Source organism: Pundamilia nyererei, unplaced genomic scaffold (genome assembly GCF_000239375.1).
Source record: "Pundamilia nyererei isolate P.nyererei 1_Seehausen unplaced genomic scaffold, PunNye1.0 scaffold00182, whole genome shotgun sequence".
NCBI classification, from domain to species: domain Eukaryota; kingdom Metazoa; phylum Chordata; class Actinopteri; order Cichliformes; family Cichlidae; genus Pundamilia; species Pundamilia nyererei.
In genome coordinates, this window is record NW_005187583.1 from 44,763 (window position 1) to 62,018 (window position 17,256).

The window sequence follows — 17,256 nt, forward strand, 5'->3', positions numbered from 1 at the left end:
TAATAATAATAATTGATCCAAAAAATAAAAATATATATTTAAAACACAGAAAGTCCATAAAAAGCACAATTTAATTAAAACAATTAAACTAAAACCAATTTTTTTACATTGTTTTTTAAATGTTTTAATTAAAAAAAAGAAAGAGATTAGACCTTAAAAAACCCCACAAATATCATAAATCACTTCTTTTCAGATGATCAGTTTTTGGCACAACACACAGTTTCAGATCTCACAATCAGATGTCACTCCTGCTTCTCCACACTGAACGCTGCCGTCGTTGCTATGGTGGCATCTTACCCAGAATCCGTGTTAGATGACTGAGACTGCTCCGTTTCTGCAGCAGCGTTCTCGTGTGTTTGCTTACTCGGCTGTGCGCAGGTGCACATTTCAGTGAAACATTTTAGGAGCTTAAACCATCATTAAGGGGATTACCGAGAAACAGGGACCCCCGCACCTCCACCCCAACCCCATCTTTGGCATTCCTTGTCCTTCTTCCCGCCTCCTCCAGGGCTCAGTCCTCTCACCTGACAAGGATTTGCTCAGCAATGTGAGCAAGTTTCTAAAACCTTTTTAACCAGGCACACAAACACACGTAAAAGAAAATAATAATAATTACTGCGATAAACTAGACAGACAGCAACCACAGTCATCTCTACTGCTGAAGATCGGAATTTGATTGTACTTTTCTCTCATTTCTAGCAGTGTTTAGGCCCCATTTTTGATGGGGTCTAAACAAAGGACTGTGCTGTGCTGGGGGATTGAGCGCTGTAGGCTTTCACAGCTCATGTGGAGGTTTGCAGTCAGGGCAAAAAGTGAACAATGACAAGAAAACTCAGGGGACCATCTTTAAAATTCCCTCGCGGATAAAAGGATATCTTCAGGACCATATCCCAAATGTTTTCAGAACAACATTGGAGTCTTTAAGAAGAGGAGCGCACTGAGAGAGTAAAGATGTCTGAACTCAGCCAAGTCGCTGTATACCCTGACTCCTCAGACATTTATAAGGTGAGTAGGATATGTTGATTTTGACTCCCCATGTTTTTGGATTTTAACCGGATATGTTATGGAGCTACGGCGCCAATTTTCCTGGTTGTAGTTGGATTACCAAAATGGGCAAATGTTCTAAAGGCTCAGATCTCGAGCTTTAGTCAGCATCACTTGGACTTTAGTAATTTGTAGAAAGGCCTTATATCAAAATCTAGTTTTAAGAGCTTAAGTAGTTTGGTTTGACAAAACAATCTCAGCTCAAGGCTGCCGTCGAGCTTGTTTTCCACAGCTGTCAGCCTTTAGAGTAAAGCCATTCAGCTGTTGTGGAGATTAATCTGTTAAGGGTTTCACTTCAGATGATGAAGACTGGGTAATATTGTTGAAACAAGAATAGAAAGGTAGTCCAGTGTAAAATGTCTGCACATTAAGTGAGCCGCTAATAGGCTTAAGAGACGATGTTGGCAGTTATTGTCCTGCACATTCTGCCTCTGCTTTGAAACATGTATTTGTCGTCTAGAAAACAAACTTTTGCTGTTTGAGTATACTGCAAATATATCTATGCCCACTGTGTGGCTTTGCAAACTCTGGCTCTTTCCTGGACATTTCTTATGATACTAAAATGATTTGTTTGCTTTTTTGAATTTTTACAAAACAGCAATGTGAGAAAAGTGTCTAAGCACACTGGTAATCTCACAAAGAAGTTCTTACCCGGTCATAGGTCATAGTTTAGTTTCTGTAACTTTTTCTCATTGCTGTTTTTTTTTTCTTTTAGCAAGTGGCTAACTTTATAGCTATAACAAAGAGCAGGGTTCCCACGCAAACATCAGACACAATCAATAACATATAGAAGCTGTTTACACTACTGAAAAACAAATTTTTATATCTCAAACTTTCAACTCATTAACACAAGCTTCTGAGAAAATAATTTGAAATTTTTCAGTGATGCAGTTAGAATATCCTTTTTTTTTTTGTAGCAAAAACTAACTTCCACAGTAACTAGCTGGTTAACATACCTGGACATTTAGCCACAAAGGAGTCAGATATCTGGCTAACCAGATCTGAAGGTAATGATGGGTCAGTGTCATATGAAATGTTACATGTAACCCGACCAGTAGTGAAATGGAACCATAAGATGTGTGTGTTCTAATAACTGAAGGTGTGTTTTGTTGCTTTTTATTTGAAAGCAGAGGAAGAGTTTAAAAAAGCTTTTTTAAAACCAGCACTTGTGTGAATCTTTGATTTTTACATCCGCAGAATGTCTTTTGCAATCCCGCCTTTGAGCTGGAGGGGGAGAAGGAGGAGAGGGTGGAGGGATTCAGGACAGCCTCTTCTACTCCTGAGCCAATCAAACCACCAGGACCAAGTGAGTCAGCCAATCAGCTTGCTGCTTCTTGTGCCTCTACCCTAACGGGATCATTTTATCACTTAAGCTCAGTTTTCTTGAAATATAGGTAAATGTGGCCTCATGATAATTGTACTCAAGTTGTAAAAAGTGTACAGTTGATGCCTTCTTTAGCTGTTCTCAAAGGAAACAAATCCCATAAACATATCATAGTGATGTCATCAGGGTTATGTCAACTTTAAATAGACGTGGTGAGTTTGGAAGTTTTCAGTGATGTCCTTATTTCCAAATGAATGCATTTCCCAGAATACAGTTCTTGAAAAACAAAAAAGAAAACAAAGTGGGGAAAAAAGAGATTACAGATGTACTATGCATTTCTTTCAGGCCTAGTCTGGGGATTTTTCGGTGTGTGTGTGATGCGTGTGCGTGCTCCGGGCTGCGGTTGGGGGGTGGTAGTGGTCTCTGCTGCTGTCCTGCTCCTATTAGCAGCCCTAGGACTGATGCTGGTCCTCATTCTCACACGTGAGTCACTGCTGCACATCAACTGCTTCATTACCACAATCTCAAACTGATTAAAAGTATTGAGTGATTTCATAAACCCAGGATCCATGCTAAAACCTCAAAGTACACCATGAACTCACAGATACTGGAGTTTAAAGGTTTCTCAGCATGACTAGTGCTCTCACTGCACATCATAAAAATCTTCTGACCCAGATGTATTTGCTTCCTTATTTAGAGATAAAGAACCAGGCAGTGGAGGATCAGGTGCTGACCACTGCCACTTCAGGCCTACAGCATGCAGGAGATGGACAGTCCCAAGCTTTACCTACAGTCCCTATCAATAGAAGTAAAGAGGACAGTACAGCTGCACCACAACCTGCCAGAATCCCTCCATCTGAACCAAGTAGGTCTGGCCTCTCTACCCAAAATACTTTTTGTTGACCTAAGACACAAGGTCTCTCTCTCTCTCTGCCTCTCAGGATGTGGAGGTGTTTTAACTGACACTGAAGGAAGTTTCAGCTCTCCAAATCACCCTGCGTCCTACCCCCCAAACTCGCTGTGTGTGTGGGTGATTCAGGTCCCGCCCCCCTACCTGGTCCAGATTCATGTCTCCTCTTTGACTGTGGAGGGACCCTCTCCTTGCCTGTTTGACTGGGTGGAGGTGCGGGAGCAGATCGAGCAGACTTCTGTGGTCACCAGGTCAGCGATCATGAAGCATACCTTCTTATGAACATCATTCACACCTCCATATTTCCACAAGCAACATTTTTATACACAATCAGAGTAGGAGCATTATGCTGTTTCACTAAACTGCTGATAGATGGCGCCAAAAGCCCGTGCATCATTGGAAAGCGTTTCCATGTACTGAAGGGTTTTTGGAAATTTTGTACGTATCAACACGTTGACCTTTTTGCTCACATTCCTGGACAGTGTCGTAACGTGATTCATTAAATTCCTCTAACTACGTAACACATTTCCTGCTTACAAATCCTTTTAAGAATTTATAGCTGCATGGCTCAGGCACAAAGTTCAATCCAAAGCTGAACAAGAATGAGACTGATCAAAAACAAATGTCTCCCTTGCAGGTTCTGTGGTAACGTAGCGCCACCAACGGCCAACACAAACAGCAGTACGGTGTGGGTCACCTTCCACTCTGATGGCAGCATCGCAGGCAACGGCTTCACTGCCCAGTACAGGGCGGTACTCCCCGGACACAGTCAGTAGCCTGCATCTGGGAGCACAAGCGTTCACTCTTGTATATGTTTTGCAACAATGTTCAAGTTAGCACATTGTGTTTTCTCAGAAAGCTGCTCCAGAGAAGAGTTCATGTGCGACGGCGGCCGCTGCCTGCTGCCTGTGTCTGTGTGCGACGGTCATCCAAACTGCCACGACCAGATGGACGAGGCAAACTGCAGCCACAAGCACAAGGGTGAGAGTCCACATATGGAACTAAAACAGAAACAGGAAAGGTCAAAGGTCACAATTCAACTCACTTTTATTTATATAACATTGGATCACAACTGTCACCTCAAGGTGCTTTATATTGGAAGATGAAGACCCTGCAATAACAGAGAAAATCCCAACAATCAGATGAACCCCTACGAGCAAACACTTGATAACAGTTGGAAGGAAAAACTCCCTTTTAACAGGAAGAAACCTCCAGCAGAACCACAATCAGGGAGGGGCGACCATCATCTGCATCAAGAGAATCCCCCAGCAGTTAGCCTAGTCTACTGCAGTGTAGCTAAGGGGGGATCCAGGGCCACCTGATCAATCCCTAACTATAAGATATAACAAAAAGGACAGTGCTAAACCTAATCTTAAAAGTGGAGAGGGTGTCTGTCTCCCGAATCCAAACTGGCAGCTGGTTCCATTGAATAGAGGCCTGAAAGCTGAAGGCTCTGCCTCCTTTTCTGCTTTTTAAATACCCTAGGAACCACAAGTAAACCAGCAGTCTGAGAGCAAAGTGCCCTATTGGGTTGATATGGTACTATGAGGTCTTGAAGAAAACATGGGGTCTGATTATTCAAGACCTTGTATATGCGGAGAAGGATTTACTTCAATTCTGGGATTAACAGGGAGCCACTGAAGAGATGCTTTTCTTTTTCACAGAATGCGGTGGGCAGAAGATTGGGCCGTATGGTTACCTGGCAAGTCCAAACCACCCCGGGCCTTACCCTCACCAGCAGGTTACATTCTAAACCATTCAAACTGAAAAATAATCCTAATAGTAATTGAAAACACCAAAATTATAAAGATTCAGAAGTACTTCCACATGCATAACACATTCTCAGTCCGACAGCCACACCACACCACGCAGTTTTCTCCACTAATCTGATGTTTTCCAGTTGTGTATATGGCATATATCTGTTGAGGAGGGTCACGTGATCACGCTGAGCTTCAGAAACTTCAGCCTGGAGACTCAGGATGTGTGTGAGTTTGACTATGTGGAGGTGCATGACAGCGTCAGCACCGGAGCTGGAAGAGTCCTCGGAAGGTGAGAAGTGCCACAGTCTTTAATTCTGAGGGTAACTAAGGACAAACACATTTACCTTCATGCTAGTTAAACAACCAGTTTTCTGGAGTACCTTTTGTGTCTCTTCTCCCTTTGTGCCAGGTTTTGTGGTACCACCTTCCCCCCAGAGCTGACCTCCTCTGGCCCTCACATGACAGTGGTGTTTGTGGCTGATGAGGGAGTGGCCGACAGTGGCTTCAATGTAACATACCAGGCTGTGTCTGTGCTGGGCAGTGAGTTTTCATACTTTAATATTACTTTTTTTTTTTTTTGCATTAGCTTTCTATAAACCTCTTTTACATCCTTTTTATTTTTAAAGGGACATGCGGCCCCAGGCAGTTCGCCTGCAGCACAGGGGAGTGTGTTCAGCAGCAGTGGCTGTGTGACGGCTGGAACGACTGCCCCGATGGTGCGGATGAACAGGGCTGTGGCAACTCCACCTATCCTCCCTTTAGTGAGTCTGGTTTATCTCTGACCTCAATCACAGCCAGTTTTTGTTTCCACTGCCAATGAAAAGCAGCAGGAAGAAACTTAAGTGTTGAAATAACAGGAATTGCCGATGGCTTCATATTCTGAGAAAACCACCAAATAGAAATGTTACCACTTTTCACCTCTATGTCGACATGGTTTTGTGGTTTCTATTTGTAAGTGTTTCTCTGAATGAATAATTTCCTCTCATGAAAGTAGCCTCGTCTTGTGAGCACATTGAAGTAGAGATGTGTCGGGGCCTCAGCTACAACTTCACCTCATTCCCCAACATCTGGCTGTCCATTGCTGACCAGAGAGAAGCGGCCACCCTCCTGGGACAGTATCGGGTAAAAGTCACATCAAAAAGCTTCATCAGACATCTGGAGCTGTAGCTGGCAACTGTTTCAAACCAGGCATCGAACCATCCTCCCTCCCCTCCTTTTGTCATCCAGGTGCTGATGGAGCTGGCGTGCTTTGAGCCTCTGCAGAGGCTGGTTTGTGGGATGTTTCTGCCCCAGTGTAGTCCTCAGGGCGGCGTCCTCCAACCCTGCCGCTCAGTCTGCTCCTCGGCCGAGCAGCAATGCAGCCAAGCCCTGGATCTCTTTTCCTTCAGCTGGCCCTTCAACTGCCACCTTCTCCCAGACTCACAGGACCCCTTGGAGTGCTCACTGCCTTGAAGCTGGGACAGTCCAGTTACCTTTGAGATCATAATCAGGCCCAGGCAGGAAATACCAGAGCGTTCGAGGACCTTACTTACCTTAGTGGAAACAAAGGTTTACAGTTTTAAACACAGTTTGTAATATATGTGCTCAGTATATATGAGACCACATGCAGTTTTAAAGTAGACAGCTAAGTAAAATGAAAGCTTTCGATCTCCGACGGGAATCAGACTGTTTTACTGTAAATTGCTGTATTTATTTAATGCTTTGATGTCAATCTTGTAAATTAAATAAACCATGCAGAGAAAATATGTTTAAAACAAAGTTTATTGCATTGTTCTTCAACACACCACATCACTCCTACGATTACTTCAGTTGATCTAATGTTAGCTAACACAGGAAACAGGCTGTCACAGCGGTACTTTGCTGCCCTGACAAACATTTAACAATTCAGTCATGTGACATAATTGATCTGAGAAAGCAACTCACTGATTTTATTTTAACCCAGGTGGTAACTTTTATTATAGAAATAATTAAAAGACTTACCTAAAAACGTAAAGAGTTTGAATAAGAATCACTCGGTGTAAAATTATAACGTTGACCCACCAGGTTCACGTTCTTCCTTAGAAAAGCTTCCAACACCTGCTTTTCATTTTTAAACAATCATACAAATTTAAGGCTCAGAAAGTGCACTAGCAGAAAGAGCTTCTTCCTCACTCTAATAAATTCAAGAGAGGAATTTACCTTCCAAATCAAAAGCGGCTGTATTAAACCATTTTGGATTTGCTCAGATTCACTTGGTGCAAAGCTTATATTTGTCAGAATAATCCTTCAGTTGTTGAGTTCAGTTGTTGTGCTCTATTATGGAGGGACAATGAGTTTCAGGGTATGGTCTAGGGCAACAGCAGTCAGGCCCCACACTCGATGTTTGCCATTCCTAAACACCGGAAGAGTGTATCCGTATTTGTCACCGGTGCGGAAGTGTGTGTAGCCTCGGTTTTGGGGGTTACACAAGTGAGACAAGGACAGGGTGAAGATCTCATCCACCTGGAAGCGGGAAACAGACTCTCAAACCTTTGGCATTTTTATTCGATTCAGCTTGAGTAATTATATTTTTAAAAATTGTCCAGCTCCTTGGAAGCAAAATATAAAGCAATGAGGAGTTGCTCAAGACTTCTGCACAGTACTATATATTAGGGTCAAGAATAACATGAGACTAGTCAACTCTAGTCTCACCCTGTTCTTTTCAAACAGACAGAAAATGGCAGATGATCGTACCTCCCCAGGGTTTGGTTTGAAGTTCAGCTCCTCTAGAGGACCGAGGTTAGCCAGCACAGGAGCAATAACCATGCCCGACTGGACCGAAACACATGAACAGATTTTTAATTCAAATTTATCTCAGATATTCGAATGTTTTGAAGGTTTTTACAGAAATTCCTGCTCATTTCTATTTTATCTACTTGTATAAGGAATCTTTGGGTATTTTGGGCAGATGGTCAGACCAAATAATCAACACAGAGCTCTTACAATGTCACATAATCATTTTTCACCATTATTTATCAACCAAACAATGACAAAAAGAACAGTGGCAAGTGCTTATTTAGGGTAACGTAAATATGGTATAATTTTTATCAATTATTTTTTAATATGCATTTCTACTTGAGAGTTCTACCAGCACAGCTCCACTCACCGCATCTCTTAGTGGCTTCAGGACGCCCCACACCTTTTCTATTCTCACATTTACACCCAGCTCCTCCCTGGCTTCCCGCAATGCTGTGGCCACCACATCGCTGTCTGAAGGATCGCTCTTTCCTCCAGCAAAGCTGGACAAGACAAAAAAAAAGAAAAGAAAAAAAAGGCAGGACTCATAAAGTACTGCAATAAGTAAGATTTAAGACATAGCCTGCTTCTAATCTACCACTAACCTGACATCTCCTTTGTGCCTGCCCTTCAGAGTGCTGGACCGCAGGGTGAAGAGAAATGCAGGCTCCCCATCAAGAGAGCAGAGGGAGACCAGGACGGATGCCCATCTCTGATTTCGTTCTTTCCTCCCCTTCTGCAACTCGTAGAGCTTCAAGTTAGGGCCCAAGTGCTGTCGACATCTGTTTTCATTCCCAGGGGATAAGCAATCTCTCCAGGTATCTGACACGCACGTGGCAGCCTGATGAGTAGCTATGGTTTGGTGGAAACTGAGGCTAGGGAGTTGTGGTTTATTGTGCTTGTTTTCTAAAGTCCAGGGACTATGTGCTGACAAGCTGAGAGGTCTAACGAAGTCCTGTCCATGAGTTAAATGGCTTTGAAGAAGGCTACACTGAGTCTTACTGGTGCGGCTAAAAGAAGGCAGGTGAAAGTCCCAAGGTTTTCTCCAGCGCTGAAGGCAGGTTATTTTGACTAAACAGTTCCAGTAAGTGCGCACAGGATCACACACTTGTTTGGTTTTTGTAGAGGCAGAATGGTGGTGGTTTAATAAAATGGCTTTGAATAAAGGGTTTTCAAACCGTGTCTGTCTCAGCTTATAATTGAAGCTACAAGAAGATACTGGTGCTGAACTATAAACAGTCTCTGTGGATGGTCCATCCTTGTGGGTGCCTGTTCCACTTATTTCTGAGTGTCTCCTTCCTTTCTCGTGACTTGCTCCCTGCCATCCAGCACATGTGATCTCGGAAAAACCACAGAGATGAGAGTCTCTTAACAGCTGTAATGATCTTTTGGGGCAAGACCAAGTCAGAATCCGAGAACTTGCCAACATCCTATAAACGGAAACAAAACATACAGATATGATCGTAAATGTATTAGTCAATTAGTTGTGTTCATCAGCTAGTTAAACCAACTTGAGAGAAGTGAAAGATGAACTAAAATCTGCTCGTCTCTGCCAGCAGGGGAGGTGAGGGATCAGATAACATGGGTAAACAGGGCTGAAGATACCCTGGCTTAACCGAGATCAGAGGCTCACCCAAACCTACCTACAGTAATACTGGTCAGTGTGCTCTCACAGTCATATCTCGGTGTTACGTTTAACTGTTGTTCAAAGCTGTTAAGACATAGAAACGTATTTTATATATTAGCTTCAAATACGGAGTTCACGTTTGGCTCAAATTTCTCCCAAACTTGGGTTGAATACAGCTAGCTAGCTGTATTCATTTGTTAGCAGTGATGACGATATATATATATATATATTAAAAAAAATATATGACATTGTCAATGTTCAGACGTCCTCATCGCCAACTAAACCCATGCAAAGAAGGCTTTTTGGGCGAGAAAATCTTCAGTGTCTTTAAAACGAGTAAGGAGCCCACGCAGGCTAACTGACCGAGCGATCAAAACAAAAACCAAACAGCTGAAGTAGCTCATACCCCAAAGCTAACACTCAGATTTGGCTTATGACAAAGCCCCAACGTGTTTCACGGTATGTCAGAAAACACACCAAGGTGCCAAGTATGACAGTAAAACGTCATTTTAACACAGAAAATGCTCACCTTGAAAGTTGAATCAGCAGCGGCTGGGCGGCTGCCAGCAGTCAATATGGCGCCGGCTAGCTTCACTCGCGTCAGTGTTGCCCTCACCACGTCGTGATGACGCCAAACTTATTGCACAGCATTCAGGCTTAGCCTGTTGTGCTTTCTTTGTCCCCTCCCGAGGTTTGGTTTTAAGACACGACATTTACGTTATTTAGTGATTAAATCACGTGAAAAGCACCAAATGATGTCAGTTTATGTAACAGGTTTTTAAAACCAGTCCTTCTCGTTTGGACTGTGTAGGCCCGCTTCCTTTACAGAGGAGACTAAAACAGGCACTCTTTACAGTTTTTTGCCTATGGGCAGACTGCCTGGCAAGAATGAATGTGACTGGATGATTAAACTTAATTAATTCGTTTGAGTAGCAAAAATCAACAGCAAAATTCATTTTTCCATTAGGAGGCTCCAACAAACTGTTGAAACCCATGATGTCAGATTGATAGACTCCTCACTCCACCTGTTTAACCAGCCCCACCCTGAGCCGTTTCTTCATGTTTTAAGCAGCAGGTGATTCATATGAATTGGCATTTTAGCCTCGTCATTTGTTGGGTGTCATTGCTTTAATTTCTCTGACCTGCTTGCTGTAGTATCAGTTCCGTGACTTCACACAGAGAACTTTGTGATCCATACAAAGAAGGTTTAAGCTCATCTCTTCCCAGCGAGCATGGCCTCAGGTTGGACTGAAGAGGAAAGCTTTGCCTGTCCAGTATGTCTAGAAACCCTGAAGGATCCAGCCACTCTACCCTGCGGACACTCGTACTGCTTGGCTTGTATTCAGAGCCACTGGGACAAAGGGGGCAGCAAAGATCAGTATAGCTGCCCCCAGTGTAGGCAGGTGTTTAACCCTCGGCCCTCGCTGGCCAAGAGCACCCTGCTAGCAGAGGCTATGGAGAAGCTGAGGACCAACAGCCTGAAGCAGCACTCCTTCACAGCTCCTTCCCCCGGCCCACCATCCATGCCGGTCTATTTGGAGGTCCAGCCAGATACAATGCAACGAAAGGGCAGCGTGTACCCACAGCTTCCCTCTGTGGAACCCAAACCCTGCCACCAACACGGCCGACCCCTGGACCTGTTTTGCCATGACGACAGGGAGTGTGTGTGTGAGGTGTGTTGCCAGCATGGACACAGTGGACACCGTGTCGTCAAACCGAGAGACGAGAGAAAAGAAAGACAGGTGTGTAATTGGAAGTGATTATTTCAGGTGATATTTTCACTCTGCTTTTATTTTTGTTTATTTGTTTTTGGGTCTCTAAACAACTTTTAAAATTAAAGTAAAATGCTGGTAAAAGAAATACACCACTATAAATGCAGTTTCCAAGTGTAACTAAAACATTTCTTAAGCTAATCTTGAAGGACTTGAAAAACAAGTCTGAAGTGCGCCTTACTGATGTTATAGTGATTCCCAGCAAAACTATGTAACAATATCACAAATAGCCTGTTCAGTCTCAAGTACAGTCATTACTGCCTCACAATGTATGTGTACATGTGTTTGTGTATAGAAAGAGCTTGTTCAGCTGCAAGCAGAGGTACAGAGGAGGCTCCAGGAGACGGATAGGAAGATTAAGGAACTCCCACATTTTGCACGTCAAGACAAGGCATGTAGAAAACCTTATTAATTCATGCCATCCTTGTTTACTTTGAAAAATATGAAATTGTGGTGACAATATGTCCTCATCTTGCTTGTCTACACTACCAGGCCTTGGTCCAGGCTCTAGAGAAGGAGAGCACAGATTTATTCATGGAGCTAGCCAAGAACGTGAATCTAACAGGCACCCAGGTCAGCGAGCTCCTCTCTACCCACGAGGCCTCTTTAGGCAGCCAGGCTGAGGGGCAGCTCAACAGACTGGAGCAGCAGGTTGCACAGCTCAACTGGAAGAGTGAAGAGCTGAGCAGACTGGCTGACATGCAGGACGATGTCTGTTTCTTGAAGGTAACGAGTGTGAAGCGGAGTGCACATATTTTAGTGCTAAACTAGATCTGTAGTCTCTGACTGTGGAATTTGTGGTATTTGTTCTCAAGAACTTCCTCCTCATGGAGCCGCTGGTTCAGACTGATGCCACAGTGATTGGGCAGGAGGAAACCATGGTGACATCAGTCCGCTCAGTCATGAAAGAACTGCAGGAGTCAGTTCAGGATCTCTGCAAAGGCAGCCTGGAAAAAATCATCACAATAGGTCAACTCTTCTCTTCTACTCTCTTCTCGTCTTTTCTCTTCTCTTAATAACATAAGGTCAAAATTTTCCTTTTGCAGTGAATAACCCCTTGGCTTTGACTACCAGTGGTCCGGAAGCAGCAGGCCCGCTACCAGCGGGACCAGTACCAACAGGCCCACTACCTGCAGACCCGCTACCAGCTCAGGTTCCTGCCCAAAGTACAGGTACGTTAAATACCAGTCCAATAAAAGCACAAATGAGCTTTATTTTGACTGTTAGCTTTTGACTGTGGAAAGGACACCTTTTTACATGTAAACCCTTTTCTTCTGTAGTGTATGAAATGAAAACAGACTCTCCACCCTTGCCACCTTTGCGACCTCAAGGTAAAACATGCACGCGCGCGCACACACACACACACACACACACACACACACACACACACACACACAGAATATACTTTAATGTGGCATTTGGAAAAAACACTGAGTTCATATTTTACTCTTGTTTTTATTTTTTTTTTTCACCTCAGGGCCTCTGCCTTCAAGGTCTGGTGGTTCTGCTTACATTCAAGGTAATGCTTGAAAGGGTTTCTCTAATGTTGGCTGTCATAGAGTTTAGATATGCTTTAGTTTAACTGTTCTGTTTGTTGCTTCTCTCTGTGAATGAAGCTTCAGCCCCACCTCCACCCTTGCCTGCTCCTCGATGTCAAGGTAAAAGCACAAACATTATCATTGACGATATCCACGTCAGGCAGTTACCCCGTCTTGTAGGAGATAAAAGCTGGCTGTGGACAGCTTTGCTCACCTGACCTTTCACAGATACCTCTTTGAGTATCTTGGGGTTAAATGTTACTTTTCCTTTTTACAATGGTGTATTTTTTTTCTGTCTTAACAGCTTCTGTATCATCAGTGGGATTTATGAAACCAGAACCAAAAACTCGAGATGAACTCATAAAATGTAAGTCTTTTGTACTCCAGAATACAGACCCCTTTATCGAAGCCTTTGTTTGTTCCAGTCTTAGGTAAAATGACAAATCCTCTTTCTTTAGTTCGTTTCGAACCCACTATGGACCCCAACACAGTGTATCGCCACGTTCTGCTGTCGGATGGCAATCGTAAGGCAACGATGCGGGCTGAGAACCTGAACCCACCAGACCATCCTGATCGATTCCAGTTCTGGAGACAGGTTCTCTGCAAAGAGCCGCTGGGAGGGAGCCCTTATTACTGGGAGGTGGAGTGGACTGGCCAGAAGGTGCTTGGATATGATTAAAAATATATGTGTGTGTGTGTGCGTGTGTGTGTTTTCAACTGTAACTGTTTGAGTCGTAGAATTAGTTAACATGCTTTGTTTGCCCAGTCAGTGCTAAGTAATGGTTATGAAAGAACTCTAATGCCATAAAAGTCTTCAGACCTAAAAGCAAAATAGAAGTCTCACAATAGTAAGTCTGACTAAAGATAGCTTAAATCAATATTCTATGTCCTACCATTCCTTTTAGGATAGGTTTTGGCTATAAAGCATTTTTAGTTTTATATATTTTACTTAAAATAAATGTTTTTGAGGATTTAAATCATGCAGCCAGCATTTGTCTACACAGGTAGTCTGGTAATAGAGGGAACTGCCCTTTGTGCTCCATTTTAATTGGCTAATGGAATCCATGTATACAGAAACTTCAAAGGAAACCAATCATTTCAATTACTTTCTGCCTGGAAAGTAATTCATTTTCTCACACAATGCACAGAGTTGCATCATAGTTTATGCCAAGTCATACTGTATTAGAGTACCAGAGAGGCCCTAAGGACAGAAGTGCTATAAATACAAAAATTACTGACATTTCTATTAGTCACGGCTGCGCTCGTTAAAAGACACAATCTGTTCAACATACATATTTGTCATATGTTATTTTTGTAGGTTATTTTTAAAAAAGAGCCACATGACCTCCAGTTCTGAAAACCTGTTTAATGCACTTGTGCATTAAACAGGCTCTTTTAATAACCAACAGGGGGCGACTCTTCTGATTGCAAAAGAAAAAGTAACATTGTATAAAAATCTATGAAAACTTGATCCTACTTTTGAATTTATTTATGACCTTGATAAATATATTCTTAGTCATCTTATGGTCTCAATTTGTAGTTTAAAGTTCTGTTGTTTCCCTTTTTGTTTTTTAAAGTGATTAGCAAACGACTCTTACATTTGTGCCCCTCACTGAATTTATTTTCCTCACTCCCATCATGCAGGTCACCATCGGAGTTTCCTACAAAGAGATAGAACGCAAGAGTAATGATGACAAGAGCCGTTTGGGCCACAATGAGCTGTCTTGGAGTCTGTACTGGTCTGGGAGCGGATTTTCCTTTTGGCACAATAACCAGGAAAAACTGCTGGGTGCACCAAAGGCCAAACGGATCGGCATCTACCTGGACCAGCATGCAGGGATTCTGGCCTTTTACAGCATCACCCAAAACCAGGCTACCCTCATCCACAGACACCAGCAGCAGTTCACTGGCCCTCTGTTCCCAGGATTCAGATTCTGGGCAAGAGTAGGTGCTACAGTAACCATTTGCCAATTAGACTGATGTGCACAAGAGTAATTATCTGATGTTTTTGATTAAAAATGTTTATCTGGCTGCAAGAATGTAACAGCTTAAGGTTTTTAAAAAGGATGTCAAGGATGCCTTCTTGCTCTGGAGAGAACTAGTTCAGTCAGTTCTTGTTTACATAATGATTTTGCACCAACCATGATTCATGTAATATAAATTAATTTTAATATGTCTATGTAAGTAAATAAAAGATTAATAAACTTGCAACACATACGATGAGCTGAAAAGTCCTGATTTGTGTTTGGTCTGTTTAGCCTTAACTCTGGTTCTTCCTTACTGACTTGTTACTCTTCCGAAGGAAACTCTTGTGTAAGTCTTTTCTCTCTCAGTGCAGACATTCAGAAAATATCTTGCTTTGCACTAGTTAGTAATCAAACACTATTCACAGGAGAACAAGGAAGAGCTCATTTTACATGTTTTGGCAACAGTTTGTTGCAACCCCGCCCTGATTGAAAAAGTTGGACACGCTAAATAGATACAACAAATCCCAGCCTTCTAAGATAACAACATATGCTTTAGAATGGCACTGTTCTCATATATATATAAATATACTACAGCATTATTGGTTAAACCTGGTGACGCTAGTGTTGCAATCATTAATATGACCACAAAAGTATATTCAGTGCAAAATGACTAAGCATGTACTTGTGGACACAAAGTAAAAACACTCACCTTTTTTGGCCCAGAGGAGAGGTGATACCTGACCTACAATGACAACAAAAGACCTGGGAGGTGCACATGTTGGCGTGCTGTTAGCAAGATTATCTGAGGTGAGACTAGATATGGTTAGAAAAAAGATGCAACTTTAGGAAACGCACCTGCTGTGAGGTAAATGTTTTGTTGAGTTCCATATCTCACTTCTTTGCCAGCTGTTATTTTAATCTGAATTTAGATACAGAAAATGATACAAATAATACTGCCTAAGGGAAGCATGTATAATATAAACAGAACTGGTCCTAGTGCAGAACCCTGTGGAACTCCATTATTAACCTTACTGTGAGCAGAAGGTTCCCTACTTACATGAACAAAGTGGATGGATGGATTGATTGATTGACTGATTGATTGATTGACAGGATGAAGGTGACTGATCTGCAGGCTAACTGTTAGGTGGCAGTAGAATACAGAGAACATTTTCCCTGGTTTTCTGCTGTATGCTACTGACTGAGTTAAGGAAAAATAAGCTGCTCTGGGATTTGTGGAAACTTAAACCTCACTGATAAACTTTAAATATCATCCACATTTATCTGAAATAACAGTAGTGTAAATTGTTTTGTTTAAACCTGTGCAATTAACAGCAGAAAGCTGTAAATTGATTTAGTGGTTGATATTTATCAGTCATGATGGATGGATATCCTAAAAAGTATCAAAAAAACAAAGCAGAGGTCTTTCATTTTATCTGCTTTCTTCTCTCTTGTTTCATGCTAAAATTGCAAATATTCTCTTGAGACTTCAAGCAGAGATTAGGAACAGGATGATTCTGCTTTTTAAACTATGCTGTCTCCAGCAACATCATTTGAGCCACTGAGTTGTACTTTGAGAGTCGAGCATGCAAATGGCCGCTAACTTCTTTAGAGTTTCTTATCTTTTTTGAACTTTTGGTTTGGTTTATTTAGCTGAGACTCACATAGTTGGAAACTTCTGCAAATTGAACCAAGGTCAAGCTGCAGGAAGGACATTTTTTTGGATTTGCATTACTTTTTCTTTGGATTAAATTCCACGCAAACTACATTAGTCTGGATTCAAGTCAACAATCTCTTCCTGTGGAGTAGTAGTTTTTTGTGCATAAGAAAGTCCAGTAGTTTTATTATTCTTAGATTCATCACAGGTCAAAGAAAGCCCAAGAAAGTCTGCAGGTGACACATGAAAAAGCATTAGGGCAGACAAGTAAAACCAATCTGCCAAAAGTAAGAGGAAAGTAAATCGTAAGTTACTGTAATGCACTAATACACATGATCATTATAAAGAAGAGCATTGAATTTTAAATACAGTGATTCCGATCTGGAGGTAGACTGTAATTTAATGGGTTGTTTACACTTTAAATAAGTGTTTTCATACAACATTCAGCTGTTGTAAATACTAATGAGTAATTATAAGCTTTCATTTCAGCATAGAAAGCAATACCCCTGTTTGCTCAGTATAAAGCTATCGGAAGCAGATAATTAGCAGAGATTAACAGAAAGGCTTTAAACATGAGACACACTGTGGTTCCACTGTATTCCTACTTGTGTGCCTCAATACAGATTTCTACTGGGCATTAAGCAGGTACGCAGTGACCACTGGCCACCCAATCAGCTCGTACAGGTTCTGTGTTGAGTCACACGGGGCTTACACGTGTCTTAATTTTTCTGCCATCAAAATCTCCACATTGGGCCCTCTTTACTGAATAGCCTGTTTTTCAGCAAAGAAAGCAAAAGATTGTTTTTATTTTGTCTATGGCTGTTTCAGTCTTTCTACTAAGCAAATTACAGCCACACAGTCATGACAATGGTATCAATCATGTGATTCCAAAGCGACCAAGTATAT

The 17,256-nt window shown here is 42.1% G+C and overlaps 3 protein-coding genes across 4 annotated transcripts; 2 read left to right on the forward strand and 1 right to left on the reverse strand.

The window, feature by feature from the left end:
• Positions 1-573: 573 nt before the first annotated feature.
• mfrp (membrane frizzled-related protein) lies at positions 574-6,716 on the forward strand. 2 transcript variants are annotated; one of them, XM_013914269.1, is made up of 13 exons: positions 574-1,005; positions 2,242-2,350; positions 2,714-2,851; positions 3,066-3,233; positions 3,310-3,529; positions 3,916-4,046; positions 4,134-4,259; positions 4,943-5,019; positions 5,179-5,327; positions 5,448-5,578; positions 5,665-5,799; positions 6,030-6,160; positions 6,266-6,716. In XM_013914269.1, exons 1-13 carry the CDS (start codon positions 952-954, stop codon positions 6,488-6,490), a joined length of 1,794 nt encoding a protein of 597 aa, XP_013769723.1. In that variant the 5' UTR covers positions 574-951; the 3' UTR covers positions 6,491-6,716. The 2 variants fall into 2 exon arrangements, with proteins under 2 accessions (XP_013769723.1, XP_013769724.1); XM_013914270.1 differs by having other exon boundaries at positions 6,033-6,160.
• Positions 6,717-6,964: 248 nt separating this feature from the next.
• On the reverse strand, positions 6,965-10,076 carry nudt8 (nudix hydrolase 8). Its single transcript, XM_005746711.2, has 5 exons — positions 9,949-10,076; positions 8,398-9,222; positions 8,163-8,295; positions 7,751-7,828; positions 6,965-7,519 (listed from the first exon to the last, which is right to left on the reverse strand). The coding sequence occupies exons 2-5, from the start codon at positions 9,219-9,221 to the stop codon at positions 7,334-7,336; spliced, it is 1,221 nt and encodes a 406-aa protein (XP_005746768.1). The 5' UTR covers position 9,222; positions 9,949-10,076; the 3' UTR covers positions 6,965-7,333.
• A 425-nt stretch (positions 10,077-10,501) lies between these two features.
• Positions 10,502-14,952, forward strand: ftr86 (finTRIM family, member 86). Its single transcript, XM_013914273.1, has 11 exons — positions 10,502-11,161; positions 11,487-11,582; positions 11,684-11,917; positions 12,007-12,160; positions 12,238-12,363; positions 12,472-12,522; positions 12,669-12,710; positions 12,808-12,849; positions 13,034-13,096; positions 13,188-13,390; positions 14,374-14,952. The coding sequence occupies exons 1-11, from the start codon at positions 10,652-10,654 to the stop codon at positions 14,707-14,709; spliced, it is 1,857 nt and encodes a 618-aa protein (XP_013769727.1). The 5' UTR covers positions 10,502-10,651; the 3' UTR covers positions 14,710-14,952.
• The last annotated feature ends 2,304 nt before the right edge of the window (positions 14,953-17,256 follow it).